The sequence below is a fragment of the Rutidosis leptorrhynchoides genome, chromosome 10 (genome assembly GCF_046630445.1).
Source record: "Rutidosis leptorrhynchoides isolate AG116_Rl617_1_P2 chromosome 10, CSIRO_AGI_Rlap_v1, whole genome shotgun sequence".
Classification (NCBI taxonomy): domain Eukaryota; kingdom Viridiplantae; phylum Streptophyta; class Magnoliopsida; order Asterales; family Asteraceae; genus Rutidosis; species Rutidosis leptorrhynchoides.
Window position 1 is genome coordinate 29,779,603 of NC_092342.1, and position 19,472 is coordinate 29,799,074.

At 32.9% G+C, this 19,472-nt stretch overlaps 3 protein-coding genes across 4 annotated transcripts; 2 read left to right on the plus strand and 1 right to left on the minus strand.

The window, feature by feature from the left end:
* Positions 1-937: 937 nt before the first annotated feature.
* Positions 938-5,199, plus strand: LOC139872830 (uncharacterized). Its single transcript, XM_071860758.1, has 7 exons — positions 938-1,533; positions 2,262-2,361; positions 2,518-2,580; positions 2,776-2,893; positions 3,802-3,884; positions 4,555-4,616; positions 4,764-5,199. Exons 1-7 carry the CDS (start codon positions 1,313-1,315, stop codon positions 4,873-4,875), a joined length of 759 nt encoding a protein of 252 aa, XP_071716859.1. The 5' UTR covers positions 938-1,312; the 3' UTR covers positions 4,876-5,199.
* A 1,295-nt stretch (positions 5,200-6,494) lies between these two features.
* Positions 6,495-9,572, plus strand: LOC139873209 (uncharacterized). 2 transcript variants are annotated; one of them, XM_071861141.1, is made up of 6 exons: positions 6,495-6,622; positions 7,192-7,290; positions 7,672-7,882; positions 8,001-8,092; positions 8,416-8,523; positions 9,280-9,572. In XM_071861141.1, exons 1-6 carry the CDS (start codon positions 6,527-6,529, stop codon positions 9,439-9,441), a joined length of 768 nt encoding a protein of 255 aa, XP_071717242.1. In that variant the 5' UTR covers positions 6,495-6,526; the 3' UTR covers positions 9,442-9,572. The 2 variants fall into 2 exon arrangements, with proteins under 2 accessions (XP_071717242.1, XP_071717243.1); XM_071861142.1 differs by having other exon boundaries at positions 8,007-8,092.
* A 4,002-nt stretch (positions 9,573-13,574) lies between these two features.
* Positions 13,575-19,182, minus strand: LOC139870161 (MLO-like protein 1). The gene is made up of 15 exons (XM_071858007.1): positions 19,051-19,182; positions 18,396-18,453; positions 17,945-18,132; positions 17,724-17,840; positions 17,581-17,641; positions 17,312-17,397; positions 17,081-17,155; positions 16,913-17,001; positions 16,705-16,754; positions 16,521-16,561; positions 16,100-16,309; positions 15,685-15,752; positions 15,394-15,454; positions 15,194-15,279; positions 13,575-13,623 (listed from the first exon to the last, which is right to left on the minus strand). Exons 1-15 carry the CDS (start codon positions 19,180-19,182, stop codon positions 13,575-13,577), a joined length of 1,371 nt encoding a protein of 456 aa, XP_071714108.1.
* Positions 19,183-19,472: the final 290 nt, after the last annotated feature.

Below are 19,472 nucleotides of genomic sequence, written 5' to 3' on the forward strand. Positions count from 1 at the left end.
CTCACTTCTCTTTGCAACTTATTGGAGAATGTTTCATGTACGGATAAGGTAGACAAGTGGGTTTGGTCTCTTACTTCTGATAATGTGTTTTCGGTTAGCTCTCTTCGGCATATTTTAGATAGCTCTATGGACGTCTCCCGACACACGTACTGGAATAAAGTGATCCCTTCTAAAGTCCTTATTTTTTATTGGCGCCTTTTGCTTAATAGATTGCCCCATAAGAAGAATTTGCAGGCCCGAAATGTGTATTGTTCTACTTTCTCGTGCTCTGATTGCGGATTTTTCTTGGAGGATTCGAACCATATTTTCTTTCATTGTCAGTCTGCTTCTCAAGTGTGGAGTTTTGTTGCTTCATGGACCGGTATTTCCCTGCCTAGGTGGTCAAATGGGTTGGAGCTTCGGAATTGGCTAGCTTCGGCCTCCCCAGACCCAAAAGTTACGCTTGTTTTACACTGCATCTGCATCGCATCTCTCTGGTCTATTTGGAGGCTCAGGAACGATATTGTCTTCAGCTCCGGTTTGTTCAAGAAGAGCCATCTTTTAGACTACATTGTTGTTAATGCTTTTGATTGGTTATCCTCTAGATCTAAGTTATTTAAGATCGATTGGAATGTTTGGCTTCAATTTCCTTTGAACATTTTGTAATTTTTTCCTAGCTTCTTGCTAGCTTAATTTAATTCTGCCGTTCTAAAAAAAAAAAAGAAACAAGGAACAATATAACAAACAGATGGATTACATATGATATTTTGATGTTACGGTAAAAAAAAAATATGGATTGAACTACGATGTACACGGAGTAATAGTTTTATTGTGGCCTTTAATTTAATTATTATTCTATGAAAAATGAGAGAAAATACACAATATGATAAATATGTTTTCAAGTACTAGACATCTTTAAATACTTTTTGAAACTACACCATTCGTTTAAAAAACTCTACCATGGTTTCTACCAAACCTTTTCACGAGTTTGCAAAGTAAATTGTCTCGTTTTCAGTAATTTTTGTGTATCCCTACCGCCTACCGGTACCTATAAATCTTTTACCGCACTCACTAAACATCGCCGTCAAACTGTAAAACTTAATCCCACCCACCGCCCCAAATCAGCCGTCAAATTGCCACAGCTCAAAAAGTATCTCCTCTTTATTAAACACATATATCCGTACTATTTCTCTCTCTCATCTTCATAAACTAATCAAAATACTTTCCTTTTTCGTCTCAAATCTCATTTTAATATTCACCCAATATACCAAACGGATAAAGATTGTATCTTTGTATATAAAGGTTTGATTTTTATTGAGTATTGTAATTATTTATGGCGGCCAGTGCAAACCCATCTGGGAATAACAACGGGTCAACTACTAATGGAAAGGATACGACCACCGGTAATGATAGTAAGAATAGCAACGGTGGTGGGTCCGCCGTGCCGGAGAATTCGGTGGTGGGTCCTACTCAATCTGCTTTAAGGCATAACCCTGGGTTGTCAGTTGAATGGGCTCCTGATGAACAATCTTTATTGGAAGAACTGCTTACAAAGTATGCAACTTTATTTAATTTTGATGGGTTTGAGAGTTTGAGGGTTAATTCTTGAATTTTAATTTGTGGGCTTTATTATTTTGGGGGTTTTGAGGTATATATGGGACTGAGGTTATTTGTTTGTGTTGGATCTTGAAAGGTTCGGCTTGGTAGAAATATATGCTTAGTAAGTTATAGAATAATTTTTAGAGTAAGTTTATATTTTTTGAATTTAATATGAATTTTTTTAGGATTTAGGGTTTGTTGAATTTTGCTGTAGTCATGTTGTGTTTGATGCTGCTACTGAATCATGGTTGAAATTCTGAAATATTTTTCATATTTTCGTTGAAATTGGTGTTTTACAATGAATTTTGGCATGTATTATTTCTAAGGTTATTGAACATTTTGGATTAAAGTTGAAGGAATTATGGATTAACTAGTAATTTTGTTACATTATGCTTATGCTGCCTAAAGTATAAAATATTCTGCCAAATATGAATATCAAATCATACGTTAAAAAGATGAGATGGTTGGAGATAAACATCTTCGGTGATTTAGTCATAAAATCAGCTGATCTAAGTATCAATTATTAAATTAGATCAGCTGACCAACTGTTTGTACATCCTTTGGAAAAAAAAAATCATTACAATTACTTGAACTTTGCATTTCTTGCTGGTAATTGGTATTTATAAGTTTGAAGCTTTCTGTTACACAAACTACTATAAGCTTATTTCATTTCGTGTTCGCAGATATGCCTCAGATAGTAGTGTTTTGCGCTATGCAAAGATTGCAAAGAAGTTACAAGACAAGACTGTTCGGGACGTTGCTTTACGTTGTAGATGGATGTCGGTATGCTTATACTACTCTTTTTGCAGCTATAGATATCATGACATATGCCAACTGACTATAATGTTTTCCTTTTTGAATCGTTAAATAAACTTATTGACCTTATAACACTTGACTACATAAGTACATAAGTCCTTACTCGTCTTCTTTACTTTCCAGAAAAAGGAAAATGGTAAACGAAGGAAGGATGACAATTCATCAAGGAAAAACAAAGATAAAAAGGTACGTCTTCGCAACGTTCTGATACCATTTCTATTTGTTGTGCTGATGATAATTTATATTGTTTGATCTTTTATAGTTTATACTGTACATATTTAATGTGTGTGTCTTTTAAATGAATCTAATAAAACGGTAAAACCGAAAGGGGAATTTGGAGTCTGATGTATCTTGTTTGTTTCGTTATGTATTAACCCGCAGGAAAAAGTGACAGAGCATTTGGCGAAATCATCATCTCAAACTACAAACCGTGCAAATGGCCCTCCGTATGCTCAATCAGCGGTCTCTATGGATAGTGATGATGGTATCTCTTACCAAGGTTGGTGCATCGATATTTTTTTATACTTAAACTAATTAGTATGAAATCAGAGATATTATATATATATATATATATATATATATATATATATATATATATATATATATATATATATAGGGGCAGGATCAATGGGGAAGTAACCAATCGGGGGGAAGCGGGGGGAAGTAAATTTTTTTTTCTTTTTTCCTTTTTTTTGGAATTTTTTTTTTCCGGCATCAAGATCACACGAAAATATGAACATTTAGAATAGACACTTCGTGATGAATGTTATTATTTAGGCGGAAAAACGATCAACAAAAATAACATTCAAGATAATATTGTTCGTGAAGAATATGAACGTTTTTTTTTCTTCATGTTTTGTGAAGTAAAATTTAGCCCGATTTAGGGTTTAGGGTTTGGTGTTTTGGGTTTATTCCATAAACCCAAAACACCAAACCCTAAACCCTAAACTCTAAAACGTTCGTGTTAAAAACTCAATCTAAATCCTAAATCTAAACCCTAAACCCTAAATTTCTAAACCCTAATATCTAACCCCTATAAACCCTAATATCTAAACCCTAATATCTAAACCCCAATAGCTAAAACCTCAACATACGTTCGAAAAACACGATAATTGTTATATATTACTTCTTCGAGCGTTTTCCCGCCAAAATAAAAACATTTATCACAAAGTGTCTCTACTAAATGTTCATATTTTCATCCCATCTATAATGTTCGTGAACAAGGTTTTTTCAAAAAACGAAAAAAAAAAAAAAGTTTTTGCTTCCCCCCGATTGGTAACTTCCCTCTTGATCCTAATATATATATATATATATATATATATATATATACTCTAATAAGAAACTAGAGATGCATATCTAGTAATTTCGTCTAGCTGTTTTCTGATGTTGTTTGTATGACATCTGCAGCCATTGGTGGTACGGCTGGGAAGCTTCTTGAGCAGAATGCTCAGGCTTTGGATCAAATTTCGTCAAATTTTGCTGCTTTCAAGGTAAATATTTGCTGTGTGATTGAATTAGAACCATAATCGTTTTGTTCAGAATGGTAAATTAATAACTGATCGCTACTTGTAACATACAAGTGGACCTATGCTGATGGCGAACTGATATCTTACAGCTTGTTTTTTTATTCATACGTACACCATAATATCACTCCATTTATCCACCTAGTAGACTCTTAAATAAGACATTGGTGTAGGCATCAAAAAAACATGCTGTAAATAACACCTCATATGCCAATATCTCTACGCAAGTTAGTAGTATGTTGATTATGTGGGTCCAGTGCATCTGATGGTGCGAGTATATACGGGTAACATTTCCGCAAGATGGTCTCTCCTATATAGAATGGAGTTGATTTGGTGTGAGAGTAAAGGTGGAAGTTTTGACCAATTTTAATTTGTGAACGAGTCAATTTGGATTACACCGTATGTTTCTTTTCCAACCTGTCAAATGTGAATATCTATAAGTTTAGGTTAAATGAGTCAAATGGGTTGAAGGTGGCCTATAGTTGTATATTCCAGCAGTAATTTTTGTAATCATATGTAACACGTTAATTATTAATTATTAATTATTTTTAATTAAAGAATTTATTGCAGTTTAATTAAAACTTTAAAAGTCTTCTTAGGGTTATTAAGTATGATGTTTTGCTCTGTTTTGTGGCAGATGCATGAGAACATCAATCTCTTCTGTCAAGCGCGAAATAATATTCTCTCGATCATGAATGAGTATGATACCTGCTCTTTATCTTTCCTTTATGAATAACATTTTTTATGTATGAAGTATATTATTGGAATATAAATATAAAATAGATATGATATAATATGATAAGATGATGATATTTTCAGTTTAAATGATGATGTTGCTAATTGCAGCTTAAATGACATGCCGGAGATAATGAAGCAGATGCCACCGCTTCCTGTTAAGATTAACGAGGAACTTACAAACTCGATGCTTCCTCATTCGTCTTTTCAGAAAAAATCTTGAATCTTTTTCAATGAAACTGCCACGTTAGCATATCCTGATGAGAGAGTTGCTCATATCAAACCTGGAGATGATGTTGTTGTTCCAGTTATTTGTCGAAATGTCGTTTAGAGTCGGTTATGTTCGATTTCGTGTTAGTTGTATGTGAATATGTTTGTAGTTGTTGGAAAAGGAGGATTCTTGTAAATTTCTCTAGTATTGAATCAAAGTTGATTCAAAGTTTGCTGTAGGGCTGTAGGCAATACAACAAAAGGAAATTTCATCAAGTTCTGATTTTAGAATTGTTATTTAAGCACATTTACAATCTTTCAATCCTTATAATGAAGTACTAGTCACATGTCAAGATTTAAATGCGTTTAAAGTTGTTCATCCCTTATTTAAAGTCCATTATTTGCTTATGATTTAATTGTGAGACACAAATAATCAAATCACTTGTGATAAGACGAGTCGAAATTATTGTAACTAATCAATATTTGTACATGGTAGAGTTCGTCCCTTTCTAGAATAGGTCAGAGAGTTTGTTATTTGAGGTGCTACTGGTTATTAATGGCAAGTGTAAGTGTGGACGGTCAATTTAGTGCATGTAAATGGTAAATATATGGCAGGCTTCGACATTATCTCGATGGTCTGATGTGTTTTGTCTGAAACAATTTTGGTCTGGCCGGTGCTTCAGGTTTTAGTTTTAGCATTGATCGTTTTGTTTCCTAGCCTTGTTAAACTTTATCCACCCTATTGGCGGTTAGGTTGCGTTTGTGTATCTTGTTTCTCTGTTTACACGTTTATTGTGTTACTTGACCAGGCTAGTTTATGGTTATTGTTGTATCGATTATATATCCTCTTGATCTTCATATCCATTTATTTATATTTATTATTTTATTATCATTGTCAAAAAATGTACTATTTATAGGCAAGTATTAAAGTTTTTACAACGGGATTTGACTCATGGGCATAACAATCCTGCCGTGGGCTCACTTGGCAGGTCAATTGACCTTGAGGATCAAGACAACATTTAGAGTTGATGTTTAGTGCTTACGTGATGCATCTGTGACAACGGTTAACAACTACATGTACGTCATGTGTAGTGCTTACATGATGCATCTATGACAACTGTGAACAACTACGTGTAACGGTGTAAGTCGTGTGTTCTCGTCGTGTCCTCGGGAATCAACTCATAGGGAAATGATTGTTAACATGCCGAACAATCCGGATTCCGTTAAGTAATGTTGCTAACATGCAAGATCATAATGTTGTCATGATTCAGACTCCGGAGTTCACTCATAAGGCAATGCGTGTTGGATTTCGAACTACGCTCGTAAGGCTCTTGAGTGTTTGAGTGTGTGTTGGGGTCCGTACCATATTGGTCTGCTAGTTCAAACAATGTTTCTTGATCGTGCAGTTTAAACGTCGTCTCTTGTGCTTACTAGTTCAAATCAAAGAGTACCAGATCTCTATTATCCTGTTTCCTAGTAAGATTAGCAATCAGATTATATAAAAGGGGCTAAAATAACAAATTGTTTAAACTGAAGGGTTCGTTCCTGTAAAATTGAAACCGACTTTGGAAAACGGGTCAACCCGTTTAAAAGAAGCCCCTCATTTTGGAACCTATCTGTTCTGCCGCGAGAACTGCATAATAAACACTGTACTGATTTTGACAATGGCTGCAGGAGAAGAAGATGAACAACCCTCATCAAGAAGAAGTTCAATTAAATCTCATACGTCGTTCAATAATTATCCCCAATGGAAACTCAAGGTTCTTTTTAATTTGTATCTAGGGTTTCAAATATTACGTATATATATATATATATATATATATATATATATATATATATATATATATATATATATATATATATATATATATATATATATATCACGAAGTATATAATTAACTCTGTTCTAAGCTTCTAATGGAAACTTAGCAGTTAATTGGAGAACAAATCAAAATTTTACTAAGAATTATATATGAGATTGCATCTGATTCTTCTTCAATTTCTTCGTTTTATCGTTAAATTTGGTAAATGCAGAACACAACACAATTTTGCGTCTAGTTTTTTTTTTTTTTTTTTTTTTTGAATTAATTTTGACTTACAGTTATTAAGAAAAATGAATTTAATGATATAGTTACATTGATCAAATGTTATTTATCTGAAAGTTTATTTTGAAAAGATGTGGAATTATTTTTGCTGTCTGCGAAACAGAGTATATATATATATATGATGAAATAAGAGAATTGGTGGAATTGTATGTATAAAGTTTATCGATATTTCATCATAAAGATTATTTTTTGGAAGTATGATATAGAAAAATATTGTGTTGTAGCTGAGGGAGAACTGTCACAAGAGAGTTCGAGCTGACCGGGGTCGGCTTCTGTGGAAGATGAGGTTACCTGATACGAAGGATGATTTTCGTAGGCACGAGGTGTGTCTTCTTATAAACATATGTGGCTTGTGTATGTAGTTTCATATTGTTGTTCTAATTAATGTTGTTTGAAAGGGAGTAATACAATTGAATTAATAATAGTGTGTGGATTTGTTATTTAAAGTGATTATGTGATGTTGAATAATCAGAACTAGATAATCATATGTAGTGGAATGGAATGTTAGATGTAGTGTTTTAATGTGATTTAATGTTTTTTGCTATTTAAGCTGCAATGTTAAGAGATAATTAGTTGTTAGAATATTTCATAAAGATATTTTATTATAAAATATATGCATACTAAATTGGGAAAGTACCTTCTGATATAGCTTAATGATGATGATTGGGGTTGCTACTAATGTCAAAATTAGTTATTGTTTTCAGGAGCTAATTAAATCAAGGTTTCAAGACATTGTATCTGATGAGCTAAGAAAAATAAAAGATACACCAACTGAAACTAGCTTCGAAAACAACGATGATATGTTATGGGAATATGATGGGTTTCATGCAGCATATCAAGGTGATTGTGAAGAAATTTTGATAGAAATGCAAAAGATATTTTATGAAGATCTTAAAAGTGAACCTATCGAAAACGGTAAAGTTCAATTGAACATATGCTTATTATTCCTTTTTATTTTCAGAGTTGTAGTTATTTTATCACATTCTTTGATTTTTTTTTTATACGTTTTCATGTCCGTTTCTCCTGTTTGAAGAAACAGATAGCTCTATCAAAGTATGGGAAGACGAGGAAGATGAATACTTAGCTCGTGCTGTTTTCGAGCATATGCATCTGAATGATGAAAAGGTATGATCATATATAAAGTAAATGTGTTTCATGTAATCACTAAAGAAGTTTTCCTCGATCAAGATTTCTGTAACATCCCACCTTACCACGACCACAATATTGTCCGCTTTGTCCACATGCGCACAACTTTTTCTTGGTGACCACACGAGGCCTTCTATTATCTGTATAACCGTATATTATATAATTTGTAAGACGACTAAAACAATTTAATCAAGAGATATATATGAAATTTACACCCTTGCAGCTCAAGATGTTATTTGTTACAAAACTTTAATCATAAAGAAATAACTTTTATTAATTGTATGCCTATGTGTTGCCAATAGATGGAAAAAGAGGTTTGGTGTCCTATATGCAAGCAAGGAGAGTTGAAGCAGAACCGACATCGTATATTTTGTTCTCTTTGTGAACTTAAACTCGACAGAAGCGATGAGGTCTCAATAACTTTATCCGTACATCCTATATGATTCATTTGTTTCTAGTAAATTGGCGATTTGCATCACATTTGTTAGTTAATCATAATCATATATATGGCTAGATGTGTAGGTTGGGTAACGGATAAAAACGATAGTAACTTTTTAGTACGGGTCATTGTTGATAGAGTAGGATTTAGAAGACATTATACATTTGAATACATTGAGTGTGAGTTTCAGTGCTTCTGATCTGCTCAACACATTTGACATAATTTTTTTTTTTAGTTTAATTTTTTTAGCTTAGCTCATGTGACCCGTTAGAGATGGAGGATGACTTGAGTTGACCCATATCTTTATAAATGGGTCAAATTATCACCCTAGTATATTCAGACTAGATTTGACTATCCACCTCACATATATGCTGTTATATTTAAATGGAGCCTTAGTGTTATAGTGTCCTAATATTTCACAACTGCTTTTATCTCAAATGCCCTTAGATTATAATGAAATGAGACGATTTCGTAAACTATACAAAGTAGCATTGATAGGTTTAAATATTAAAGCGGACACTGTTGTAAAAGTCTGCTAACACGTCGGTTTGGGGACTAGTTTGTCTCGACTCACCCACAAAACTTATCAACCCCTATGGGATAAAGTTTTGTATGTTTAATGTTTTAGTATCGTCATAGGCTTTTGTTCATCTAAGCACCAAGGTACCATATTTACATTAGTATCATCTTCTTTGTGAATCCGTAATTCATTATAAGTCGTGATTAGGTCACATTGGAGTTTCTTCGGGATCGGTTAGCTGAAGCTCATGGACAACATTTTGATAGTGGGTGCAGACTAAGGCCAAAATTCTGTATCCAGTCCAAATTTGATATAACTGCTCTGTATATGGAGTGTAAAAGTTGTAATACTTTTGAAATTGTAATCTAGCTCTTTTTTTATTGTGAATATTTGAGCTAATTTTGTACTTGTAGTAGAACTTGCTCTTTGAGATTGTACAAGTTTCAATTTTTATATTTTGCTTATTACTCATATGTAAATAAATATTTTCATTCAGTGAAGGCTTCCATCTTTTTTTTTTTTTTTTTTTTGAACAGTCAAAATTTTATTAACTAACAACCCTCTGGCAAGCAGCTTGAGGGCGTTTAAACATACGGATACAAGGAAATTACTAGGACTTAACAAGCCAAACGTTCCAACTAATATCAATTTATCCTCTGCTACTAATCCAATAATATGAATAACTACATATAGAATCAAAATTAAGGAATTCTTCATCATGTCTCCGGGGAATAATACACTATTCCAGAACCTCCAAATATGTCAAACAAGAGCCGCAACATTCACGAACAACTTGGACTTCGAGACTTCATTCGCTCTCCAATCATCGAACCAGGACAAAATTCGAACCAGTATGCAAAAATAGGAAGAGGCCATTGGGTCCTATATGTAATCTTTTGGTAAAGCTTCGCTCCAACTTGACACCCGAAAAATATATAATTAGATAACTTGATATTGTGCTCACAAGAGATGCAACCAATATCCTCCACGAATAGTTATTTAATAAGTGTTTCCGATATAATTTAAAGAAAATATTACATAAAATTTACATGCTTAATAGTTAAGAGAGAATTTCAGATCTGAATAGTTTAGAGCTGAATGCTGAACCATAAGCATTATCTATCATTCAAAGATAAAAAAAACAAACACGCTGAATGCTAATAATTCAGTATATTAACGCTAAACCATTCATTATTCAATTAAGATTGCACTATCACACAGACACACATTCACACTGTGCATCTTTTAAAGTGTTTTACATTATTGGAGTGATATGTATACAACTAATTTTTACACATACACAATCAAATATGCTTTACGGTGTTGTACAGTACAACATTATAAAGCATGTTTGGTTATATATGCTTAAAAAATTGGTTTTGTACCTCTCGTCACCCTAGTGGATTTATGTAACAACTAACAGCAGGATATTTATATTTATTTATATTTGATTTGAAAATAGTAACTTACATTAAACGATAAAAATGCTGGTAAACCCTACTGATTCATCATCATCATCATCATCATCATCATCATCATCGATCAACATTGACACTGTCAAACGCTACGCTCCTCCTAATCAACGGTATACATCTTCTTTCCATACCTTTTACATTCATTTATACAGTTTTATTATAAATAATCCCTTATTAAAGTATAAATATATAAATATATAATACAGTTTTAAAATGTGTGTGTAGAAATCGATCTATTGGAAGGAGGAACTCTGGAGGAGGTAAATCTGTTTTTATTATAATAATATAATTATTGTTGTTGATTGTTGAATTATGACTGTAGAAGCTGAATTTACTTGCAAATTCACGAAGCTAGGGTTTGGTGAGTGAGTAGGCTTTTGTTTTCAGCTCAAATCAACATTATTCGGTTTTAGGGTTTTTTTTTTTTTTTTTTTTTTTTTTTTTTTTTTTTTTAATTATTATTTTGTGGAGAATTATGAACTTCATGAAAAGAAGTCCTTTGTTGCTTTAGAAGTTAAAAGCTTGAAAATTCTAGTTACATTGGTTGTATGCTAAGTTAGGAATTAGGAATATAGATGATAGGGATCTAGAATTAAAGAACAAATGTTTGTTTATTCCAGAATTTAATGTATGGCACTTAGTTGATTTTTTTAGTTTACATTTTACAAGCAGTCAAATGATAATTTCTTTTTTTGTATTAGGGACTTAGGCATTTAGAATTAGCAAAATGAAGACGTGACGCAAGTTTCAGTTGAATTTGGGGTTTATCGTATAATTATTTGATCAGTTCTGTAGCATATGTTTCTTTTGATCTGTCTAGACCCATGCATCGATGGTGTAAGTTTGGACATGTGGGTTTCTATGTGTATGTATGGATGTTCGTGTTTGTATGTATGTATTTAAGTTTGTTCGCAGGTTTATGTTGTTTGTTTGTATGTTCGCTTGTTTGGCTTTTCTGCTTGTCTTTGATTGTATTTATGTATTTATGTATGTTTGTATTTATGTATGGTTGTATGTTTATATGTATGTATAGTTATATGTTTGGTTGTATGTATATTCGTATGTTTGTATGTATATCTGTATGTTGGTATGTATATTCGTATGTTTGTATGTTTTATATCTATGTATGGGTATGTTGGTTTTCCCGTATGTATGCTTGTTGGGTAGATACTGTTTTATGTATGTTTGTATGTTAATTCTTATAGAATGGCTTGCTATGTTGTGTTTTTATCTGTATGTGGACATATATGTTTATTTCTCATTTAATGCAGCTTTACTTTATTCGTCCTGTGCTCCGCAGTACACTCTAAGGTACGTTTTTCTTTTTTCTTTTTTACGGCGCTGTTTCGGGAGCCATCAGCAAGCGTCTAATTATTGGCGACTTGACTGTCGCTTAGAGCCTAAATCGAATCCCAGGCAACATTTTAAAACCCATGGAAATTCGTTCCACCATTTTCATGGCGTTGGCATTTTTTTTTTTTTTTTTTTTTTTTTTTTTTTTTTTTGGCCGGAGGTCCGTTGCAAGCAATCTCTTTATCCGTCGAACATAGAGAGGGAGGACTTTCTCTACTCTTGTGAGTGTTTCACTCGGGGTGGTGAAATGACTTCTCTTTGTCCTAGGGTAGAGGTAGGATTGTCTACGTCTCACCTCCCCCATACCCTACAAGTGTGGGATTGGGTATTGTTGTTGTTGTTGTTGTATATGTCTGGTTGATGTCCTTGCCACATGATCTGAGGCTTATTGTAGCTCAATATATATGAATCATTTTGATTTTAGATTGAAGAATTGCTAATTTAGAAATTTAGCTGAGAGGGATTTACATTTTCAAGATAGAATCCTTATTTCTTCAAAAAAAAAAAAAAAAAAAAAGTTATGTTACAAGATATACAAGTGGTATTTTTTTATCTGTGTTAGGGATTTCGGTTTATTTTGTAATTGTATTACAATTTGTAGATTTATAGCAACATTTTGTTGCTCTTAACAGCCTTTTACTGCACTCTTGATATCAAATATTACTAACTAATAACTGTTTCATAAATGTGTGTTATTCATTTCCATAAGTGTTTGGTAATAAATATGATACTTGTGTTTGGAAGATTCACGCAATTAGACTCTGAATTTATGTTTGGAAAAAAGGTAATAACTTTTATGACCATTTTGGCAAGTAATTTAAAATAAACACAGTACTAGGAACACAAAATCAACTAATACAATTGCAACATATTTTTGTAGTTGTAATTTGGTAGAACAGAAAGGGTGTATCCATGTATTCTACTTAGTAATACAAAACTATTGGATATCTTTGTAAGCTGATTGGCCCATATCTGCAGATAGATTGGAACGGGCACCTAGTTATGGGACCGATGGAGAAAAAAATCATGTTGCCATTTTAACAAATGATCCTGTTATGGATCATTCAGACCCACCACGTTTAATTGGCTTGCAAGGATGCTGTGACAGTGAAGCATTTCAAATGCTGAACAACCGTATGTCTATCTTTTTATTATTATTTTTCATTTTTATTAGGTTTTTAATTATAAGTTAGTTATATGCCCATAATATGTCAAAAAACAGATAGATCATATATCAAATATGTTCCAAAATAAATCCTCTATATTGTCTTGTGGACGCGTAATTTATAATCTTTTTGTACCAATTGAACTCTTTAGTGCAGGTTGGGCAGCTGCAATGAATGCATATGAAAATCCCTCAACTGATTTAGCTGGTCAGTGAAAAAAGTCTAATTATTGGTTCATGTTATCGCACGTAATTCAATAGCTTCTGGTAACTTTATCGTTAATGTAACAGTAAATAAAAGAAGACCATCCTTTGCAAAATTAAAAAGTATAGGACAAATAATGTGAATGTAGATGCAAATAATAATACACACTTTTCTCCAATTCAATCTCAAAATTATGAAGTGTATTGGGTTTTGTTTAGCTTTTTTTATGCTTTTTTAGTCTCTTTGAAGATACAATATTCATATTCTTTCCGAGTACCTCTATGCACGATATGTAGTATAACCTTTAATGCAACAAGGTAGATGTTGACCCATTAAGTTCTGAACTGTTTGATCTGTATTATTTTTATCCTGACTAGTCCAATAATAAAAGTAGCTAGCTAAATCAGAAACACATTTGGTTAAAAGTCACCAAATTTTTTATTTGTATTTCATAAAATCTATGCAATCATGTTATTCAGAAGTTAAGTTTTTGCACTCAATATACTTATCCGTGTGTGTTCTACAGATCGGCCTGTTATGTATTCACAAAGCACTGCATCAGCATGGGGACAATTTCAACTCCCTCATCAGGTATAAGATATAACCTAAAAGTAAATGAGTTATAATTGGCACCTTTTACTAAATCCATTATTTATCTATTGTGCAACGTGTTCAGATGATCTCCCCGACAGCTAGAGTTGGACCTTCTAGGCGATCGATTGATTTCTTAACTGAACTCAGGCAAGCATAACTCAAATGCTCAGTTCTGACCCGTAACTATGAACTCTGGAACAGTGTAGTGGCTTCTGGTTCAGCCTATATGTTTCAGGACATGCTGATCATTGATCAAATGCTGTTGTATGTGCTCTTAACCTTAGGTTATACTGAATTTTACGTGTAAGGATTATCATGTATAAAGTTGTTGATATTTGATACAGTTTATACACTATTAACTGGGCATTTAGGTCTGCATTTTGCAACTAGTTGTATGATTGTTGCAACTTGAATTAACATAAATTAGGTTCTGCTTGTTATTATCTGATTATAGAAGGGGGAATCAGTTGATTTTGGATTATCAGTTCATTTGCAAAATTGATTTTCTTAAAATATTACATATTTGCACTTAATTTGACCAAATTCATTTCACAGACATTACCTTTTTGGTTAATAGATCCTATTAATATTAATTCATCAAATTCAGAGTTTGCAGTCAGAACCAACTTTGCAAACAACAGAAGCACATACAAGCACTATTTTTTAACAATTTACTTATTTCTTTTTTTTCCCACTCAAGTATCAAGTGATGACTTGCAAACCTTAGAATAAAGATCCAAGAAATGCCATTAAAAAACTCAAGGCGTAGGCGAATGAATGCTATCAGATATGTATAAACGTTGTGCTTACAGAATTAAGAACCAAAAAAAATTGTCCGTTTGATTCTGCTGTGTGGTTTTTGAGTAGAAATTGTTTTTTTTTTTTAGAAACATGATCAGTTAATAACTTTTCTGTCAAACTGCACATCAAAAAGACTAAGAACATAATTTACACATTTTAGTTAACCAATCATCTTACAGGTTAAGGTCACATCATCATCATAATTACTCGATATAATTATGATTACAAGTCACAGATTAAGATATCATCCATAGAGCTCAAATACAACCTTTGACTTCATGTTACATGCTCACACTGATTATTTTTTAATCCTGGATTATATCACAACTTGTTTTAGGGAATGTGATATTAAGCCTTCATGAATTCGTAGACTGCTGTGAATCTGTAGCAATGTGAATGACTTGCAGCTCGGTGTCACCATCATGTGGGCCATCACGACCATCATGTTGCCCACCATGACCGTCACGTGGGCCACCACCAGCACCTGAGCCATGTGGGTCTGAACTGTTGGTTGTAAAGTGTAGAGACTTCTTTTTCTTGGCTTTCTTAGCCCAACTGATAAGACCTGCTTGTATATGCTCGTCAAATATCGACTTCTTGAAGTTACTTCCCATCTGCACATCAGACAATAAATGCCTCAGCTTTCGGTGCTTTTAATAGTGTCAATTCGAATAAAAAAAAAAGTTTAACCTTGAAAGTTAAATAAATTTGAAAATGGAAAAAGTTACCTGAGTAACAAGCGCGTAAAGTGGTAAAGTACTATAGCTGCACAGAACTTGAATAAACACCCTACAGCAGTTTAAATATTAAAGGATTTTTTAAAGATACAAGTTACCATTTTGAAACTTGCAAACAAATCTTACATTTTGATCGCCAAAGCAATTAGAGTCGAGAAATCATGCATGCCGAGGTGTGTTTGGTTTACTGGTTTTTACAACCAAACCAAACAAGGCCTCGAAAGATGGTATAGTAAATGTTGAATATCATGCGAATAAGCTCATAAATTAATCAAGTCTTACCCAATAATGAGTCTTGGAACAATGTAGATCATCTTCCCCATTATGCATGATTCTGCGCCGAATTGAACCTAGTGACAACATTCAAGTGGTGTCAATGTCTTTTTATTTATGAATACTAACTTCGCATAAAGCGTCAACTAAATCCCAATAATATGACAAATGAGTATATTTGGTTGTCTTATTTAATAACAGGACAAACAGAGCAGTTAGTTGTCAACAAAGTGGGTCAAATGGGTCTAATGAAGTTAAGTGTGATGTTTAAAATCATCTAAAGAAAAAATCTTTATCTTCATTTCATACTATAGCTTTGTAATTATATACAATACATTAACTTTTGACCCATTACTCAATTCTCTCAACCGCTTTGCTTGCTACCTCTAAATTTGAGTTAAGATTTTTAAGAGATAAAATTTACCAATATCCAGAAGAAGAACGCAATCTCGAATGCATTCTGGAAAAGAATAATATGTATAAGTAGACGAACGATCTTTGGTCGATGAAACCAAAAGTGCTCATCCGAAGGTTTTACTACAACATCACCATCTAAAGCTACATGCTTCGCCGCAACTTCATGAGCCAATTGAAATATAATGTGCTCTAGTTTGGTTCCAAGAAAAAGTAGCAGCTGAGAAAATCATAAATTTATATTTATGTTTATTATCATACACCTATTCATTTAGTGTTCTTAGTGGAAAAAGAAAAAGATACTAAGAATTATAACAAAAAGGTGTTCATAAGTACATGTTCTTAGTGAAAAAGAAAAAGATACTAAGAATTATAACAAAAAGGTGTTCATAAGTACATGATCATGTACACATTTTAGTTAGACAACTTACAAAGAATGGAATGAAAGATATCCAGAAATATGTATGCCAACCTGAATGAAAACCAAGTTACAAAGGCTTTAAAACGATGATGAAATAGTCAAATAGAACAATAAGCCATTAATAAATGTGTATTGACCTATAGCTTATAAACAAGATAATATAGAAGCATAGCTTAAAGAAAAGTGTTGCGTACCATCAATATTCAGCAACAAGAATATGATCGCAAATATCCATAAATACCAACTACAACCGATAAGAGCATATATTAGCATAGCAACATAGCCTATCTAATGAATATAGTCCAATTTTGACTTTCACAAGTCAAAAGGTGACTTTTTTATATCAATGCTACAGCATTTTTGGAAGACAATAACATTGTAAAAGAGCATATATTAACCGACCTTATGCCTACAACTTTCCTACTATCGTCTTCAAGGGCTCGCATCATGTACTTGTGAAAATTAAATTTCTGGTTTCCCCTGCAATGTTTCTACAACATCATGAAAATTATTGGTATACTTGGTAAATTAATTAATAACACAATTAGGGAGATTTTTAGATATAGTTACCATAATAAATCCCAATCGTAGAGCAATGTAATCTAATTTCGTCACTGATCCATAGAATTGCTTGAAGAAAGATTTCTTCAAATTTTATCATGACATAAGAATTCAAGAACAGAGTTAGATGAATATGAAAAGATCGCATAGGAAAAACGTTCGAGAAATGAATTGCAAGTACATAATACTTCTGGTTTAATTTTTTTTTACTAAATTCCCAAACAACGATTTGTAACTTACCAACCAACCTCTAGCAGTTGAACGCTTGCCAACACCAACAAAGCGTTTCATGATGAAATCGTCTCTAACATGTGTTGGCTCATTAGCTGTAAATCATCATTTCATTATTCATTATTACCATAAATGAAAGAGCTTATGTTAGCTATGTGAAAAAAAAAAAAAAAAAAACGATACGGTTACAAATTTTTTTGCCTTATATTCTTCTTTCTACAATTTGTTTGAACGCGTAATATCATATATTTAATCTCTATAAAAACTTCTTTGATTACCTTTTGAAGTGTCATCATTATCTTCTTTGATTGATGGTTCCCATTGCTTCCACTGCCTTATCTAATTTTTAAAGAGAATTTGTAAACAAACCATCATATGCAAGTTAACAGAAAACTAACTGACGCAATAGAACGTTTACTACCTTAGCACCTCCAAATACAACAGTGAGAACAGAAAATGTCACATGCACAATTCCGAGTACAAAAATGAATATGTGAAGATGATGCAGTGACTCTTGGGATAACAGTGGGACCTTATTCTGCTTGAAAACAAATGTAAACAAGAAACGAAAGAATTATTATAACTTGATCCTGCAACAATGGAAATAGAAGGATTTGTTGATGACAAAGATATGTTGGTTACCTTTAAAGCACAATAACCCAATGCTGCTTCTTCGTGTCCAAGCAAATGGCGCACGCTATATAACTTGTATTTGTCATCTAACGAGCAAGGAAGAAAGTGTTGCATAATATCCTCATCCACACAAATCTTGACAATCCTCGATTGACAAACAGATAATAGTAGCGAAACGAAGCCCAACAACATCAACTCTACACCAAAATCAGTTGAACTATTCAACAAGTGATGCTGAAGGAGATCAATAAAAAGTAATTATATATTGTTACTTAGGCAGTTAGGCTACACCTTTTTTTGGCATCGAAATTCTGTGTATATCTCTTATCAAGAGATAAAGACACTAATCAACAAATTTTGATAAACTTAAATCATACTGTCTAAAAAATTATACATAAACCCATGTGAGGTTGACATTTCAGGAAAAAATAAAAATAAATAAATAAAGAAAAAACACTACCTTCCTTGACTTTTTGCAAAGCTTGATAGAGCGGCTTCCGACCATCCTTCTTCAATTTCTGCACACAATTGATTCCAACAGACTTTGAACATTTTTACATAAATTTCAGTACTATAAAAGGTTCATTGCAACATTTTTTATTAACCTGGGTTCCGACCCACTTGACAAACCGACTAATCCCAGGGCGACCACCCGTAAGCCTGGAGTCGTCGCAGGTGAACCTTGTGACCACATAGGGGTATATTTTTTTGCTACTATGATTCAAACTTGGGACCTTTGTGTATTTTCACCATGGGAGACCAAGTGTTTAAGTTGATTCATTTCACCATATATAAGGTAGTTTCACTTAATCTAATATACTTACATTTCCATACAATACAATTCTAAGTATATAGCAAAAGTGCAACTATATTCCAAATGGCAAGATAATAGAAGTACATTCCATTAAAATTATATATTTGTGTAACATGCTTACTATGTACCTTAAAAGTGTTTCAAATGGTGTATATTTTATTTTGATACAAATTTCACATACACTTGAATGAAGATACAAAGTATACAATTAAAATTAAAATAGGCATAGGATGAAACTATGTTATGTTGGTGAAATTTACGCAAACGAAAATCGCTATCAACTTGAAAGTTGTAAACAAACCTTTCCGGCATAGTGTAGTAGCCGTTCAACAGCGAGCGAAACACCAACCATGACAGTACAAACAGCGGCAACAACCCATGTTGGCGTAAACTCTAACGACGTCCCGTCTTCTTCTACTTCAAATTCCGCCATAATAATTTACAACAAAACAATCCACGCCCAAAGTACAAATTGTAACACCATAAAACTGCCTTTATGTATTGGCCAATTTGGGTGAATATAATTATAATCAAGGGTTTATTGATACGTTTGATAACGACAATAGTGTAATTAAATTTGGAAAATAAACAGAATTTGGCGGGAAATGCGTTAAATGAGAATTGAATGAATTAATAGTGTAAAAAAAGGTTAATGACAAATGAAATGAAATGTTAAAGACGGTTTACATACTGCGGTCTATGATTGCCGTCCGAGGATATATT